This window comes from Rhineura floridana, chromosome 4 (assembly GCF_030035675.1).
Source record: "Rhineura floridana isolate rRhiFlo1 chromosome 4, rRhiFlo1.hap2, whole genome shotgun sequence".
NCBI lineage: Eukaryota > Metazoa > Chordata > Lepidosauria > Squamata > Rhineuridae > Rhineura > Rhineura floridana.
The window spans coordinates 190,227,767-190,244,881 of record NC_084483.1 but is presented as its reverse complement, the minus strand read 5'-3'; the positions used below and the strand labels follow the sequence as shown (position 1 = coordinate 190,244,881).

The window sequence follows — 17,115 nt, the reverse complement described above, 5'->3', positions numbered from 1 at the left end:
GGAGGAGGAAAGTGCACTAAAAGGGAGGGCAAAACAGCATATATTTGGAACCCCAGGGGTTCCTATTGCCTGCTCCCCAAACAACTCATATCAATCACAGCTCTGACTTCACCAATTGGCTAATAAGACTGACACACAGAAGCAGCCAAGCTGGCTTATTTCACATAAATTGCTTAGAAAGGTACCTGACATTTTGCTGTATAACTTTATTTCTGGAGGGGGGGAGGGGCTAGAGATGTACATTTTTCTGCACTATCAAAAGAACTGCATCAAGAGTCTGCCACATTCACTCCCTTCTTGATGCTTGTTGATATACTCACAACATTCTAGAAAGTTAAGAAGGCAAGAGCCCCCCCTTTGTAGAAGCCAAACTGACTCTTCCTCATGCAAGGCTTGTACGTCCACCAACCAGGTGCCTGCAAATTTTGTTTCCTGTACAGGTTTGCTACCTGCAGAACTCCAATCCACAATAGGCATTCTGTGTTCAATACACTGCACACTAGTGCCCTACATGACTAAGAGTGAAAAAATCCAAGAAGACTAAATAAGTGGTTTTAACACATAAAGCCCTGTACAGCTTGGCTTGAGACCAGAGTGTCTCATGGTCCATCTGCATATGTCTCAATAAAAATCTGGCAAGGCCCACCTCTGGGCTTTGAAGCAGGCAGTGAAACTGGGGAATGAATTTTTTCCAAGTTGGCCCTTCCTAGATCTTTGTATCTGCTGCCTACTTTCAGGTGTTTTCAGTATCAAACAAAAATTGTTTTATTTGCCTAGGTATTTTCATTCAGTGCAGTGGTTTAACTATTGTTAAAGTTAAGCTTTGAGTTTTATTTGCTAACTGCCACTTTTTAGTTTTGTTCTTATTTTGTCTTTTTATTGAGTATGTTTAATTTTACGTTCATAAATATCCTGTAAGCTGAATAACCATTTTTATTTTAAAAATTGGAAAGGCAAAAGATAAAATTATCAAATAAGATACTAAACTACAGTTCTTAAACAATTTGTTTTAATTTTTTGTTTGGTAGACAATTTATAATAAAGCGTAAATTTGTTCCTGTTCTTTTAAATGCTGCCTAGCATTAACTCAGTAAACCTGCCAAGAATTGGTTTGTTTTACTCAGTCTTAAAAACCTTACACATATTTAAATTTTTCTGAGCAAATCTTTGCACCTTTAAAAAAAATTGAACTATCCACAAATAATAAAAACACATAACTTTATGTGTTAAAACCATAAAATATACTTTTAAGTAGCAAAAGTTCAGTTGCTTATGTGCTTTAAAAAGTTATTTCAGTCATACAATTAACATACAGTTGAACAATTTGTGTTTAGGAGTAGATGAGTGCCAACTTTTGGTCAATGCCAGAAGAGAAATAAAGGCCTCCATTGATAGCTTTAATTAACACAATACCATATATCAGTCAGGTATACACTTTTTAAAAAGAGCTTAAAGGCTGTTTCCCACATTGCATTTTAATGATATGAAAGCATTCCTATGCCTGAAAAAATTGTACTAATGATCAAATAATTTGCTCAGAGGCAAAATTAAACTCTGGAACAAGCTCTGTCGAGGTTAATTGTATCTATTTATAATTCTGAGGGGACATTTTCAGATTTAGAGAGCCACGCAGGAGTGAGCTCATATCTTTAAAATTATCCATGCAGAAAAGAACTCTGACCGAAAATAGAATTATACCTGTAGTTGATTTGTTTATCAATAGATCTATAAATTATATGATTTTTTTATAACACATGCTTAGAAAAACATGGCTATAAAGGCATCCAAGTTGGAAATAAACGCATGCAAGACATCATTTAAGACTGGCAACTTAGAAGTCCAATGATGTATAGTATCTGAAGTACAGAAGCTCACCAGACATATCTATGTACAATGTTTTTCAGTAGTAGAAGCAGCTTCTAAGGAACATTATTAGATGTAGCAACTTTCATGTTCATGAGGTAATTTTGTATTTACCTTATTTAAAAGTAAGTAAAGATACCAAAGACTGTGGGCAATGCACCAGGAATAACTTCTACACAAGGCCTACCAATCTGAATGGAAGTTGCACAAGATAATAGATTGTGTCCACCAGTTTTATAGCATGCTTAACGTAAGAAGCTGTCAAACTCTGTACCCTGCAATTTACATAGTGCCTACAGTGCTCATGACTGATTGTGATTTAATTCTTCTTTCTTGGCCAAAATTGTCATGACTGATTGTGATTTAATTCTTCTTTCTTGGCCAAAATTGGTGACTAACCCTCTTTTGCCCTTCTAGAGAAATTCAAGACAACAATGGTACTGCTTTCGCTCAAACAGTTAGACGTCTTCAAGATTCAGTCTGCAAATAAAGGGAGACCGGAAGGAACCCAAATAGAGATGTCCATTATGTTCATGTGCTTCACTTATGTACGTTGCCACCATTCCATTAGGATCATGGAAGCTTCTTCTGTAGGATCCAGTATCGCTTAGTTCTACAACAAGGCTGTACTTGGGCACAAATTTTATCACAGTTTCTTGACTGAGCAGCTGAAAAAGAAAATAATGTTATGGATAACTGCCTCAGTCATACGTATTACAAACATGATGAAGTAACAATGTTAAAATATGTTCACCAACACAGATTTTAAACATCTGAATGTTCAAAGAGCATCATCCAGCCAAAGGTAAGCAGTTTGAAGCACAATGTATTCCAGAGGCAGAGTTAAGGTTACGCTTAAGCCTCTTCCACTAAGTCAGCCTACCCCAACCTGGTACCCTCCAGCTGTTTTGGACTACAACTCCACTCATCCTTTCCACTTGGCACGCTGAGTGTAATACAAAACATCTGAAGGGCATCCAGGTGGAGAAGGATGCACTAAATCAATAGGAAGTGTTAGTTTGGGCACAATTCAGTCCAAGTGTAACAATATTTCAGGTTCACTTGGACAGATGTTTATTTCAGATGTGGCTAGCTGGGACTTTTCCCAATGTGTCAACTGCATAATCAAATGCATCATGGGAGAACATTATGGCTGATGTCAGAGGATATTAATCAAAAGGCATTTAGTTCACAGGGTATTTGGAGAGTAATGGACATGAAGTATAATTTATTCAGCTAGCATGGCTACCTACCCATCTGGAATTTGTCACAGAGTTGCCTGTACTAGGGTGATAGTGAATGTGTGAGCAGTATCGGAAAGAAATCCCCCAAACAGGAGCAATTTTCTAAATTGTTGTTGTGAAACTGTGAAAACAGTGATTTGTTGCACTAGTTTCAAACCATCAAGTCATTACAAAAAGTTGAGTAAAAGCACTTTAAATCTGAAATGAGTAAGCAGTAGCCCTGTAAAATAGCAAACAGGCAACAGAAGTGCTTCAGGAAACAAATAATCACAAGCCTAGCATTCTTCTCTACCACAAAATCCCCAGAATTTTCTCCTTAGCTATGAAATCCACCAGGACTTCTCTTTGCCACTAGCAGCAAACAGGTTGGGGACTTTACAGATCACAGGCCCCAGTGTGTCCAACAGCAATTGCCTCCAGGTATCCTAAGGGCTGGAAGTAGTTGTTGCCATCTGCCCAGAGCAGCAGCAGTAGTGGCAGCAGGAACATCCGCTGGACTGAGGACTCTGAAAAAATCTGATCCCCCCAGAACTTCCTCAATCATGCCACCATGTTTGAGGTAGCAGAGCAAAGAACCACAAAATTCCATCATTTGATTGATAGTGCCTGATATCCTGGCTCTATCATTGTGAGGGCAATATGATCTATCTATAAATCTATTATTGTGAACCACTTTGAGAAATATTATGGGTTGTTGTTGTTATGTGCCTTCAAGTTGATTACGACTTCTGGTGACCCTATGAATCAGTGACCTCAAGAGCATCTGTCATGAGCATCTGTCTGATCCTGTTCAGATCTTGTAAGTTCAGGTCTGTGGCTTCCTTTATGGAATCAATCCATCTCTTGTTTGGCCTTCTTCTTTTTGTACTCCCTTCTGTTCTTCACAGCATTATGGTCTTTTCTAGTGAATCGTATCTTCTATGTGTCCAAAGTATGATATAGCCTCTAATGACAGTTCTGGTTTAATTTGTTCTAACACCCAATTATTTGTCTTTTTCACAGTCCATGGTATGCGCAAAGCTCTCCTCCAACACCACATTTCAAATGAGCTGGTTTTTCTCTTATCCACTTTTTTCACTGTCCAACTTTCACATCCATACATAGAGACTGGGAATACCATGGTCTGAATGATCCTGACTTTAGTGTGCAGTGATACATCTTTGCATTTGAGGACCTTTTCTAGTTCTCTCCTAGCTGCCCTCCCAAGTCCTAGCCTTCTTCTGATTTCTTGACTATTGTCTTCATTTTGGTTAATGACTGTGCCAAGGTATTGATATTCCTTGACAATTTCAATGTCCTCATTGTCAACTTTAAAGTTACATAACAGTATATTAGTATTTTAAAATAAAATATTGAACAAATTGGCTCTAAAGGCAAAAGTTTAAATTACATGATCTATCATCAAGATATCATTGCTTAGACAGACCACCTACACAAAAGAAGCCTAGATATAAAAAGTGGAATTTCCTTAAGAAAGCATACCGTGTTCATAAGAAGCAAATTTTGCTTGTTTTACCTTAAATATTATCCTTTTAATCCATGGTTTTTCAGATAAGAAATCCATCATAGAAAATCTAGAACTGGACCGAACAGCTGACATAGCAATCCAATAACCGCCAGTACTGCTTAACCGTATGTTATCTGGAAAGCCAGGCATATTTTCTACAAACATGTCTTCTCCACCTTTCATTAGGCCGGATACATAATATCTGAAAAGTTAGAAAGCATAACATCTTACACAGATCATAGCACGTGTCAAGGAGCCATGGGAACAAACCAACAGTTAGTGCTTCCCTGGAAAAGATCAACATCAACAGTAGGCAGAATACTTCAGAGCAAACGAGTATGCTCTTTGCACAGTAAAAGCAATGAGGTCACTTGCAGAGCAAGGATAATCAATAAACCTTGAATCAAGCATATTTTTTAAAAGATAGCCAAATGTTTTGAGCTCAGCTAGTAACATCTGTACAAAATATTTAATGTCCAGCAACCTCAGCAAGCATCTTACATACCTCCGTATTCTTGCCATAGTTGTTTCAGCCACCAACACAAAGTCTTCAGCAGGTGAGAGCTGGATGCCATTTGCAAACCTGAGCCCTTCCATTAAGACTTTCACTTCCTTTGTGACTGTGTCATATTCAAGTAAGCTAAAGGCAAAACAATTACAGAGGCATTAATGGTGAAGGCCACAGTATGATCATTGGCATTTTCGACTATCCAACTTTCCCAATTATAAAAACGTCAAATTCAGAACAGCAGCTATTAGGCATCACATTCTGCCTATTTGTTCATAAAGAGCAGAGTTGCACAATGTAGGAACCAGATAAAGAGAGGCCAACTTTCTAAACACTTCATCAACACAACTGCCAGGCCCAGTTGTTCAGTGGCTACTGGATACCTTAAATTGTGCACCCTACTAAAGAAAATTAATAGAAATAACAGATACACCCCTTACTCTGCAGTCCTGGATCTTGGTGAAAAATGTGGATACCACTTATTTTAAAAATAAGTCAGAAAATGGACCATTGGTCTCACCTGAAGGGTGATTTTCTCAGGTAGACTGCCGTCATGTGGTATATAGCGCCATCTAGCACCCGAAGGCAAGAACGAATCAAAGTCAAGACCTGGGGCATCAAGCCCCTCCCACTCCAGTTCATTCATGATGAAACCGAAGTGAGATATATCTGAGAAGACAAAAAAGGCCAACGGGCCTACCGGCAAGGAAGCATTGACCCAAATAATACCCCAAAGATTACATGCATTTTAACAGTTCCCAAAGGGTCTTGACTTGGCTAAATATTTTAAATAGTATAACTCTGAAGAGAGAATTTGAAAACTACGAAAAACCCAAATAGCCTCCAACAGGGAGGGCCATGACGGCAGTCTACCTGAGAAAATCACCCTTCAGGTGAGACCAATGGTCCATTTTTCTCAGGTAGCCTGCCATCATGTGGGTTGTACCAAAGCAGCCCCCAATAGGGAGGGACCGCCCCTTGATTAATTGTCATAAAGAACTTGTTGTAAAACATGCCTCCCAAAGGAGGCATCGGCAGAAGCGTAACGGTCTATCTTGTAATGCCTTATAAGGGAATCTGGAGTAGACCATACAGTCGCTCTGCAAATCTCAGCAAGAGGAGCGTTGGTTGCGAAAGCAGCTGTAGTGGCTGCTGACCTAGTTGAGTGTGTCGTTATCTTACGAGGCACTGGCAGCTGAAGTGACTCATAGGCCAATGCAATGCAGGCACGCAACCAACAAGATAACGTAGAACTGACCACCTTTTTCCCCAGAGTATGAGGATGAAAGGATACAAACAGTGAATCTGTTGATCCTATGTCCTGGGTTTGAGACAGGTAGGTCTTGAGAACCGACTGCCTAGGGAGGTGGTGGGATCCCCTTCGCTGGATGTCTTCAAGCAGAGGCTGGACAGCTATCTGCAGGAGATGCTCTAGCTGTGGATTTCCTGCTGTGAGCAGGGGGTTGGACTCGATGGCCTACAAGGCCCCTTCCAACTCTATGATTCTATGATTGAGGGCCCTCCAGACATCTAGCGAGTGCCAGGCCTTCTCCAGTGGATGGACAGGATTCGGACAGAACGAGGGAAGAACAATGTCCTGGTTACAGTGGAACGCCGAATCGACCTTGGGATGGAAGGAGGGATCTAGACGCATACCACTGAGTCCTTATGGAAAATACAGAGATGGCGGGTCAAGCACAGTGCCCCCAACTCTGAAACTCTTCTAGCTGAGGTGATCGCCATGAGGAACAGGACTTTGAAAGACAAAAGATGTAATGGCACAGATTGAAGGGGCTCAGAAGGACTTGCAGGACCTTCGATAAACTCCACGAAGGAAAACGGTGACAGACTGCCGGCAATAGTAGGGCAGCTCCCTTCAAAAAATGTTTGATGAGTGGGTGTGAGCCCATAGGAACAGTAGGAGATGTGATGGAGAGAATAGAGGATATGGTGGCAGCGTGGCGACGCAAGGTGTTAGGTTTAAGTCCCATTTTCAGACCTCTATGTAGAAATTGCAGCACCTGCTGAACATTAGCCTGAGATGGTTGGACGTTCTGAGAGTCACACCAGTTACAGAAGGCAAACCAAGTGCTCTGGTAGATACGAGAGGTTGACTGTTTTCAAGACGTTAGGATTGTGTCCACAACCTCCTGAGAAAGTCCGGAACTAATCAAGTGTCCCCTTTCAAACACCACGCTGTCAGATTGAGCCATTCGGGATCCGGATGCCATATCGGACCCTGAGAGAGGAGATCTGGCCTGAGTGGCAACCTCCAAGATTCCATCACTGACAGGGAGAGCAGATCAGAGAACCACGGCCGGTGAGGCCAGTACGGGGCTATCAGGACCAGACGGGCCCTTTCGCATCATAGTTTCCTCAAGGTCCTGCTCAATAGCGGTATTGGGGGAAAGGCATATAGGAGGCCTGTTGGCCACGGTGTCAGCAATGCATCTACAGATTCCGCATTGGTGTCCAGATACCTGGAGAAGTAGCAAGGTAGCTGGTAATTGTGACTGGAGACAAACAGGTCCATTCAGAGGATGCCGAACCGCCGTTGGAGAAGGCTGAACACCATGGGGTGAAGTTTCCATTCTCCTGGTATCACTTGTTGTCTGCTGAGCCAGTCGGCTGTAACGTTCAAACCCCCGCTGAGATGTTCTGCCCTCAGTGACATTAGATGTATTTCGGCCCAGTCGAAGAGTTGAGATGCTTCTGTCTGGAGGAACTGTGATCTGGTTCCCCCTTGCCTGTTCAGATGTGATTTCACACAGGTATTGTCCGTTCGAATCAGTACATGGCCCAGAAGGAATATAGGTTGAAAATGCCGAAGGACCAGATGGACTGCTCTCAGTTCCAGCCAGTTGATATTCTGACTCGCTTCTGTGCCAGACCAGACACCCTGAACAAATTGGAAATTGCAGTGGGCCCCCCATCTGGACAGACTGGCATCTGTTATTACAGTTCTGTCTGGATCTCGGAATGGGGTTCCCTTGTTGAGGTTTTTCACTGTCGCCCACCAATGGAAGGAGGCCCGCAAAGATGGATCCAGGTGGATTGTGCAGTGGTTGGATGTGGAACTGTCCTGTTGGAAAGGGAGTAAAGCTCACTGTAAGGGTCGAGTGTGGTGCCGAGCCCATGGTACGATGTGGATGGTTGAGACAAACATCCCCAGAGCCCTTGCCAGAAGCATTATGTCTGCGCTCGATCGACATGCCAGCTGCAAAGCCATCTATCTCTCTGATGGTTGTAATCCGATCTGGTGATAAAAAGGCCATGGCCTGTGTGGTGTCTAAAATTGCGCCCAAATGTTGCAGTCGCTGAGTTGGCTGAAGCTGGCTTTTGTCGAGGTTGACAAGCCAACCGTGGGTGCACAGAACTGTGAGGGTGCAGTGGGTGTGAGAGCGGGCCAGATCCCTGGAACCCGCCCGAATCAACAGATCATCCAGATAGTGATAGTTATGAACGCCCTGGAGGCAGAGGGAAGCCACCAGGGTGAGCAGCACTTTGGTGAAGACTCTCGGGGCCGACGAGAGTCCGAAAGGCATTGCCCGATATTGAAAGTGATGGGGGCCGAAGGCAAACTGCAGGAAACGTCTGTGAGCCAGGCAGATAGGGACACGGAGGTAAGCCTCTTTCAGGTCTATGGAAGCCAGAAAGTCCCCTGGAAGCCAGGGATTCCATTTTGAATCATCGATATTTCACGAAACTGTTGACAAATTTGAGGTCTAACACAGCCCTCCATGACAAATCTCGTTTGGGAACTGCAAATAGGAGAGAGTAAACCCCTTGCGCTCTCTCCGCCAATGGTACTGGTTCTATTGCAGCTATGTCGAGAAGATGAGCTATGGCGTCCCACATGATCCAGCGCCTGTCTTGAACTCTGGGCAGGGAGGAGGGGACGAATCTGTCTAGAGAGGTCAGCCAAAATTCCAGTTTGTAACCGTGCGAGATCTCTGACCCAAGTGACTGTTGGTGTGCGTGTAGCGTGTGTGTGTGATCCATAAAGCGGGGTCAATGCAGATCGGTTAGAAATGCTCCAGACCAGGCAAAGTATTCTTTAAGAGTCTTTTACTGACATTAAGTTCTATGAAACACAGTTCTCTCTCCATACAAAATCCCCCACACCAGAACTGGCCGTGTGCTCAGCTCTTTATCGAGATGGTTGCCCTTGTCAACCAGCTGCTGGCCTTGGGCAGCCTGGCAACAACTTCTGCTCTGTTTAACCCGTTTGCTTCAGGTTTTGCTCTTCCTCTCATGTATCTCTTTCTGTGAGAAACACATAAGTCACAGTAGCCCAACAGTGACCTCTGTCAGACGCAGCCAGTGGCTTGCAAACCATAGCAATCTGCCCCCAACCGGGAAAGCGTCAGTATTGTCTGTGCTGACGAGCTCCCTTGCCATATGAGGTGGGGGCTCCTTGGCTGCCCCAGTTCTGGACTCTGCCCTGGAAGTGTTGCTTGTTCCAGGCCCCTCTGGAGGAATGGAAATCAGAAGATAGATAATTGTGGCCCTGTCCCCCAGGCCGAGCTCCTCAAAATGGCTGAAAGGAGCGGTATGGAGTGAAACGTCTGAACGGCCTACGATCCTCCCTTTTGGATGTGGCCAAGACTGGTCTTCGGCTCTCTTTGGGACCTACCAAGACCGCTTTGAGGGCTTCCTCTCCAAAGAGTAATGATCCAGAGAAGGGTACCCTTGACAAGTTGACCTTGGCCGTAGAATCAGCGTCCCAGTGCCGGAGCCAAAGCGTATGCTGAGCGACCACCTGTGCTGCCAGGGCCCACACTCCCATCTGAGTGGCATCTAAGGTGGCACCAGCCACAAATGCTGCAGCCTTATGTAACTTTATCAGGGCCTTTCTGAGCTTTACTGGATCCGAATTCGGATCATCCAAGAGTTCATCCAGCCACATCATAGACGCTCTTGAAAAGATGGGAGGCTGCAGCGGAAGCCTGAATAATAAAGACGGTAGCTTTGTGATATTTCCGCAGGGCATAGTCCATGCGGCGTTCAAACGGGTCCTTTAGCTGTGACTCCCCTTGTTTCGGAAGGAGGAACCTCAAAACCAAACTAGAGACCGGCTCGTCTATTCCCGGGACACTCAGGCAATTCATGAAGTCCGGGGACAATGCATAGAGTCTTTTAGCCATGATAGGAAAGCAGCATGCCTGCAGCGGGCGATCCAATTCTTCCGTGGCCAGTTTGTGGATGGGGTCTGGCACAGGAAGGTAGTGCTCCATTGATCTTGGAGATTTGAGGACCTTAGCCCCTTTCACCAGAGAAGCAGTAGATTCAGGTTGTGGGGTCTGAAGGCCTAACATACCCAGAACTCTATGAGCGAGGGGAAGATAGTCGGCAGTATCAAACAGGCGACAGGATGTGTCCTTGAGTTCTGCCTCATTGCTCCACTCATCCCCCTCGGCTTGAAGAGAACACACTGTATCCTCGAAACTGAGATTCTCATCGCCAATCCTGCCCCTGACGGCATTGAATGGGTTAGGTGAGGAAAGAGGGAACACATCACTACAGCTGCAATGAGCTGGAGCACAGGAAAGTCGTTGATCACTGTGTTGAAGTAATGGAGTCATTTGGGCTCTCGACTGCTCTTGTGATAAGAAGCTCAACACATCCTTCAACTGCAAAAGGAATTCAGGAGAACTGCAGTCCCAGTAAAGAAGCAGGTGGTTGCCCTTGTTTAGGCATAGCTGCAGAGGGCTCAGAAGAGTGGTGCGACGTATGAGCCATAGTTGATAGAGTGGGTTGAGAGTGACAGTCCACAGGCTGGGTAGGAAAACCCTCAAAGTTATCCTCAGACAATCCAGCTGGCGAATGAAAGAGGGCTGTTAAACTTTCTTGGGCAGCAGCATCGGAAGGCGGAACTGAACCATAATGTGCTCACTAGGTGGCGCTGTGGCTAGATAGGTGTTTGGTTTTAGCCACAGCCTAGGAGTGAAGTCTGGGTTGTTTTTGCTAAGCAGCCTTGTGATGCGAGGCCTTGCAGGGTTGCTTTGTCCCAGACGACTGTGCCTCTTGTTGCTGATCCGCCATTGTATACATACAGAGATGCGGTATATATATCACCAACACACACACAAGGTGGGAGGTGCGGTGTGGTGAGGAACTATTACCAACACACGCACAGAGGTGGGGGGTGCAGTGTGGCGAGGAACTTCAGTACACGCCCGCAGGTGGGGGAGAATGTAGTCCCAAATACACAGTGCAGCAATTGTGCAGCCAAGTCGACTTCTTTACACATCCTCAAGTGGGGGAGAGTGTACAGTACCAATGTGCAGCTGTTGTGCAGAGAGGTTGTGTGGGGAGAAAGTTCAGTACACGCCCACTTGTGGGGGAGAATGTACAGCCCCAATGCACTGTAATATAAAGCTGTTGCTGTGGAGGTGACTTCACTGTGGAGGACCTTGTGATGCTCTTTACGTTTGAACTGTTAAAAATAAAAAACGGTCTAATAACTCTCAACTATAAACATGGTCTAATAACTCTCAACTGTCACACAGCAGGGAAGCCAGCATAGCCTGAACAGAAAAGGCAGGAAAAAATGACAAAAACAAAATGGCGCCCGCTGAAAGAGCGGGAAAGTCAAAAACAAAATGGCGGCCAGGAAGGGGACAAAGCGATGGCGGTTGAAAGGATCACCTGAAGGCTTGAAAAAGGTAATGCGAGAGCGATCGCAGCCGACAAGGAAAAAAGCTGCCTCCTTGTGCTCCCAACCGCTGCAGTAGCAAGCTGTAGGAAACGAGTTGCGGTCCCCCTTACAGCCTCAGAGGCAGGGCGGGGGGAAATCCCTTCGCAGCCTCAGTAGCGAGCCGGGTGGGGGAGTCTGTTAACGGCTGAGGTTGTTAAGAAGCTGCCAACAAACTTACTAAAAGGAGCCGTAGGAGCGAGCTCCAACCTGCTGCGTGCTACAAATAGCCGCAGCAGCCTCCAGCAGCGAACACAAGCTGCCGCCCCCGCCTGGATTTACAGAAGCTGGCGGTAAAGTTTGTAAAAGGGAGCCGCAGCCACGGCTCCCAGCAAGGCCGCTGATGGAAATGCCGCCACCGCCTAGGTGGAATGGAAGGCGGTAGCAAGGAGACGATCAGGCTGGAGAGGGAAGCAGCAGCCGTGGCTCCTAGCCAAGGCTCGCCCAGCAAGGGACACTTGAGCCCAACGGGGGAACGGCAGCTGCCAGATCCCCCAACAAAGGAGCTGAGGAGGGGAAGAAGAAAAACTTAGGAAAAGGCAAGGGAAGCCCCCCCAACAAACGTCCCAGGCGAACAAAACGGAAAACGAGGGAAGGGAACAAAAGGAAAAGGAAACCAATCAGTCCCACACACTCAATCACAAACTTAGCTAAACGCTATAGAAATAAGATCCAAACACCTCGGACGAAGGCAAGAATGAACTGGAGTGGGAGGAGCTTGATGCCCCAGGTCTTGACTTCGATCCATTCTTGCCTTCGGACACTAGATGGCGATATATCCCACATGACGGCAGGCTACCTGAGGAAAACAGAACACTTAACACATTTTGCTCTCCCACTCTCATGGAAGGTCACATGCTTGCAAAGTTCTTCAGCCAGGAGCAGATGTTTCCAGCTGCAGCCCCATCCTACCCACATCACCATGTGTTAGGTGTTAGCTGCTGTGTTACTAATATTAAATTGGAGGGTTAATGCAACCTGTGACCGTGCCAGTTAGTTCTAGAAATTCTACTGTTATGATCACACTGCATGGGCAGCGATTTCCTTGTTTGGTTTAGCATGCAAGGTCAACTGGGTAAGACAGAAGTATAGCATATAAACCCATTCTCCTTGTCTACAGTAGGGTACATACTAGGAATCCTGTTCCTCATAGGAACAGGGCACTCAAGCTCTCTGGTGTCATTGTGCTGTGCTACTTGCTATTGCTCCAATCCTTGCTGTCAAATTTCCTTCCAGTGTCACACACATGCAATATTTCTTCCCGCAGCACATAGTGAAAACTATGGAATTCACTCCCACAGGAGGCAGTGAGGGCCACCAACTTAGATAGTTTTAAAAGATTATCAAGGCTACTAACCTTGATGGCTATGTTCTACCTCCATTGTTGGAGGCAGTATGCTTCTGAATACCAGTTGCTGCAAACTGCAGGAGGACAGAGTCCTGTTGTGCTCAGGTTAGGGCAGGATTGCTGCAAGTTCCTGAGAGAGGCGAGACACAGGCAGCTCAGTGCAGGGTGGGCATGGTGGCAGGACAGTTGCATTGGCTCCATCACTGCATCCACACTGCGCCAAGCTCCCCACACCTCTACAGCTCAGGAACCAGCATCAACGCTCAGTGTTGGGAGGGCAGGTGAGCAACACTCCCCTGCCTGCACCACCTCACCAGCTGCTACTGGTTCAGGACTTGCTTGCATGCTTCCATAGGCATGCAGTTGGTCACTGTCAGAACACGATGCTGGACTAACTAGCCTGATCCAGCAGACTGTTCTTATGCTCTTAAAAAAACAGTGCAAGGATTTTCACAGCTTTGTGATCAGCACACTCACCGTCCATCATCTGTAGCCTCCATGATTAATAAGGAGTAGTCCTTTCTGTGCCACTTACTACTGGAGTCAGTAAAGTAGATTTTCCTTCCATCGCGAGTCACGGTAAGATCATTCACAAAGGACATCTTCTTTCCCTCAATGGGAGTCTTGGATGACACAAGCAGTTTCACTTCCCCTGATCACAGAAAGAGAAGGGCTCATTTAATCCCTTGCTTTCCTGTTCTAAAGCTACTGCATGCTTTAGTTTAAGGTCCCTAATACCTTTCCAACCATGAGTCCTATTGTCTCTGCTAATGTACCAAAATATGGCAAATACAAATTTTTATTTGTATACATTTCAATAGCATTTTCCTTTACCTTGGTTCTGAGAGAAAAAATGTTTGGTTTTGTTCTTAAAATGAACGTCTTCCATTTTAAGGTGGGTGATTATCTCAAAGTTCTTTGAAGTACACAGGCCCATCAGGCTGGCTCAGTTACAATGTTCTATATTAATTATCACCATTATTTTACCCTGCCTTTCTCCAAACAGCTCGGAGTGAAGTTTTAGCCCAGTGTACTTAATGGAAGAGGAAAGACAATGATTGTTGAGGATCAGCTAGGGAGCTTCACAACTGATCAGATTTTTAAAAATCTAATTTCCCCACATACAAACCCAACATTCTTGTTCACAATATTATTGTGAACTGTCCTGGGATGTATTGGGTTTGTGAAGAAATCCTGTTTATCTGAATTAAGGTTGTGTAACATGTTCTGACATTTGTATAGTAATGTATTTGATGTGGATTGTTCTGTGTCTTGTCTGGTGAAATATAGTCTAACTGTTGTTTGGGGCTTTAAGTGACAGCTGTGAGGAAGGGTTGGTGTTAGAATTCTCAGTGTGCAGAAGAAGGTTAAAAGATATGCATATTTTGATTGGCAGCGCAGGTTTAGAATTTTCAGTTAGACGTTGTGATTGGCTGGAGCTGTTCAGATCTTGTAAGTTCAGGTCTGTGGCTTCCTTTATGGAATCAATCCATCTCTTGTTTGGTCTTCTTTTTCTACTCCCTTCTGTTTTTCCCAGCATTGTCTTTTCTAGCATGTCCAAAGCATGATAACCTCAGTTGCATCATTTTAGCTTTCTAGTTCTCTCACAGCTGCCCTCCCCAGTCCTAGCCTTCTTCTGATTTCTTGACTATTGTCTCCATTTGGTTAATGACTGTGCCGAGGTATTGATAATCCTTGACAAGTTCAATGTCCTCATTGTCAACTTTAAAGTTACACAAATCTTCTGTTGACATTACTTTAGTCTTTTGGACATTCGGCTGTAGTTCTGCTTTTGTGCTTTCCTCTTTAATATTCATCAGCATTCATTTCAAATCATTACTAGTTTCTGCTAGTAGTATGGTATCGTCTGCGTATCTTAAATTATTACTATTTCTCCCTCCAATTTTCACACCTCCTTCATCTTGGTCCAATCCTGCTTTCCGTACGATATGCTCTTTGTATAGATTAAATAAATAGGGTGATAAAATACACCCCTGTCTCACACCCTTTCCGATGGGGAACCAATTGGTTTCTCCATATTGGCCTTACAGTAGCCTCTTGTCCAGAGTATAGGTTGCGCATCAGGACAGTCAGATGCTATGGCACCCTCATTTCTTTTAAAGCATTCTATAGTTTTTTGTGATCTACACAATCAAAGGCTCTGCTGTAAACTATAAAGCACAGGGTGATTTCCTTCTAAAATTCCTTGGTCCGTTCAATTATCAAACATATGTTTGCAATATTATATCTGGTACCTCTTCTCTTTCTAAATCCAGCTTGCACATCTGGCATTTCTCGCTCCACGTATGGTAAGAGGTTAGACTGCTGTAGAAGTGCATATTTTAAATATACACTTCTAAAGTAGTGAGTTATTTATCTATCTGTCTTAAGCCCCCCCAAAACCTCCATACCAATCCAACTCAAAATAATGTTAAGAAATCAAGGAAGAAATAGAATATTCAGAAATGTTCAGAAATAAATGTTTTACTCTTTACAGTCTTGCTAACCATAGTTGAGCAAGAATGAGTAGCTGTGAGTCTTGGGCTTATGTGCTCCCCCATCCTCTTCCTGCATAGCCATAAGGAATTCAGAAGTTTTGGTTGTCTGAAGTGACAAATTGATTAATATTAACTCTGGCTGAAACACACTAACTTGAAACTATTATCAAAGTGTGGTTTAGCGTACTGAGCAAACACAGCCTTAATCTTTTTCAGGAGCAAGATTTTACACTAACTTATCAAACTGTCTAGCTGCAATAGCTCACTTAGAACATGCAGCATGAGAAAGCTGGAAAGTGTTGACTACATTCTATTTCTGTGCATCATTTTCTCTTTTGCTCTTCAGCTAACTCTGTTTTTTAGCCCTTAACAAACCTTAATTTAGGCTGCAATCCTAACAAACCTTAATTTAGGCTGCAATCCTATGCTCACCTGCATACAAGACAAACAGACATAAGCATTATGGACCTCAGTAGAAGTAAAGAAAAATAAGAATAGGCTACTAGTATCTGTAGGAACCAGGAATGTGGTTGAGAAAGTCAAGTTTGTCCTAAAAACACAATACTGCAAACAATATAGCAATGAATAAAAGCTTAATGGTAAGGAGCTAGTCTTGTCAGGCAAAAACAGGTAGAAAAAAGAGCAGCTTAGAAATGTGAGCTTCTGAAATTCTTAAATCTGGAAAGTTGTCCGATCAAAGAATTCCATGTACAGATTAACAGCATCCATCCTGCTTTTTCACAGCTTGTAGAATCTGCTTCACTCAACTGCCAACTTCCACTATAGCCCCTACCCCATATAAGGAGAGACATGAGAGGGGACAGAGGCTGCAGTGGGAAGGAGTATCCTTACATTCATGCAGCAATGGATACCACCTGTTGCATTCTGTATACATAGGAATTCTCTTGGATTGTTTATTGGGATTTCTACTGCAGGTGAAGAATACGTGGAATCAGTCTCAGTTTAGTAATCCTGGCATATTATTAAGGAGGGCAGAATGGTGGCTCATTATGACTGTACAGTTATGGGAACATCGCCCAGCATGCCTTTCAGACACAGTTAAGTGACTGAAGCAATGAAGTACTAAGAGGAGTTGCATCATTTGAATGGGTCAGGTCATCCACACTATTGTTTTTTTTTATCATTAATTTTTATTCAAATTTTCAAAGACAAAAAACAAAACAAAACAAAAATAATTAAACAATAAAATAAAATGTTGACTTCCGATTTGTCGCAGATCAGTTATAGGTCTACAATATATAACAATCCTGTCTCTAAAATTATATTACAAAATCACTTTCCTCCAGTAGCCATCCCAATTAATCATCAAATCTCATAAACATTACTTTATTCTTTCCACAAAAAGTCAAAGAGAGGTTTCAATTCCTTGAGAAATATATCTTTCAATTTTTCTCCAAATAAACATGTCGCTTAATCCATCTGATTCAAA

General features: G+C 43.8%; 1 protein-coding gene across 2 annotated transcripts in view; it reads right to left on the bottom strand.

Moving 5' to 3' along the window:
* Nucleotides 1-992: 992 nt before the first annotated feature.
* APMAP (adipocyte plasma membrane associated protein) overlaps nt 993-17,115 on the bottom strand; it is a 45,160-nt gene continuing 29,037 nt past the window's right edge. For both annotated transcript variants that reach the window (XM_061625636.1, XM_061625637.1), the window contains exons 6-9: nt 13,645-13,819; nt 5,120-5,254; nt 4,624-4,816; nt 993-2,531 (exon numbers count right to left, since the gene is read on the bottom strand). In XM_061625636.1, coding sequence (XP_061481620.1) covers nt 2,322-2,531; nt 4,624-4,816; nt 5,120-5,254; nt 13,645-13,819 — 713 coding nt within the window. In that variant the 3' untranslated portion in view covers nt 993-2,321. The remainder of the gene's footprint in view (nt 2,532-4,623; nt 4,817-5,119; nt 5,255-13,644; nt 13,820-17,115) is intronic.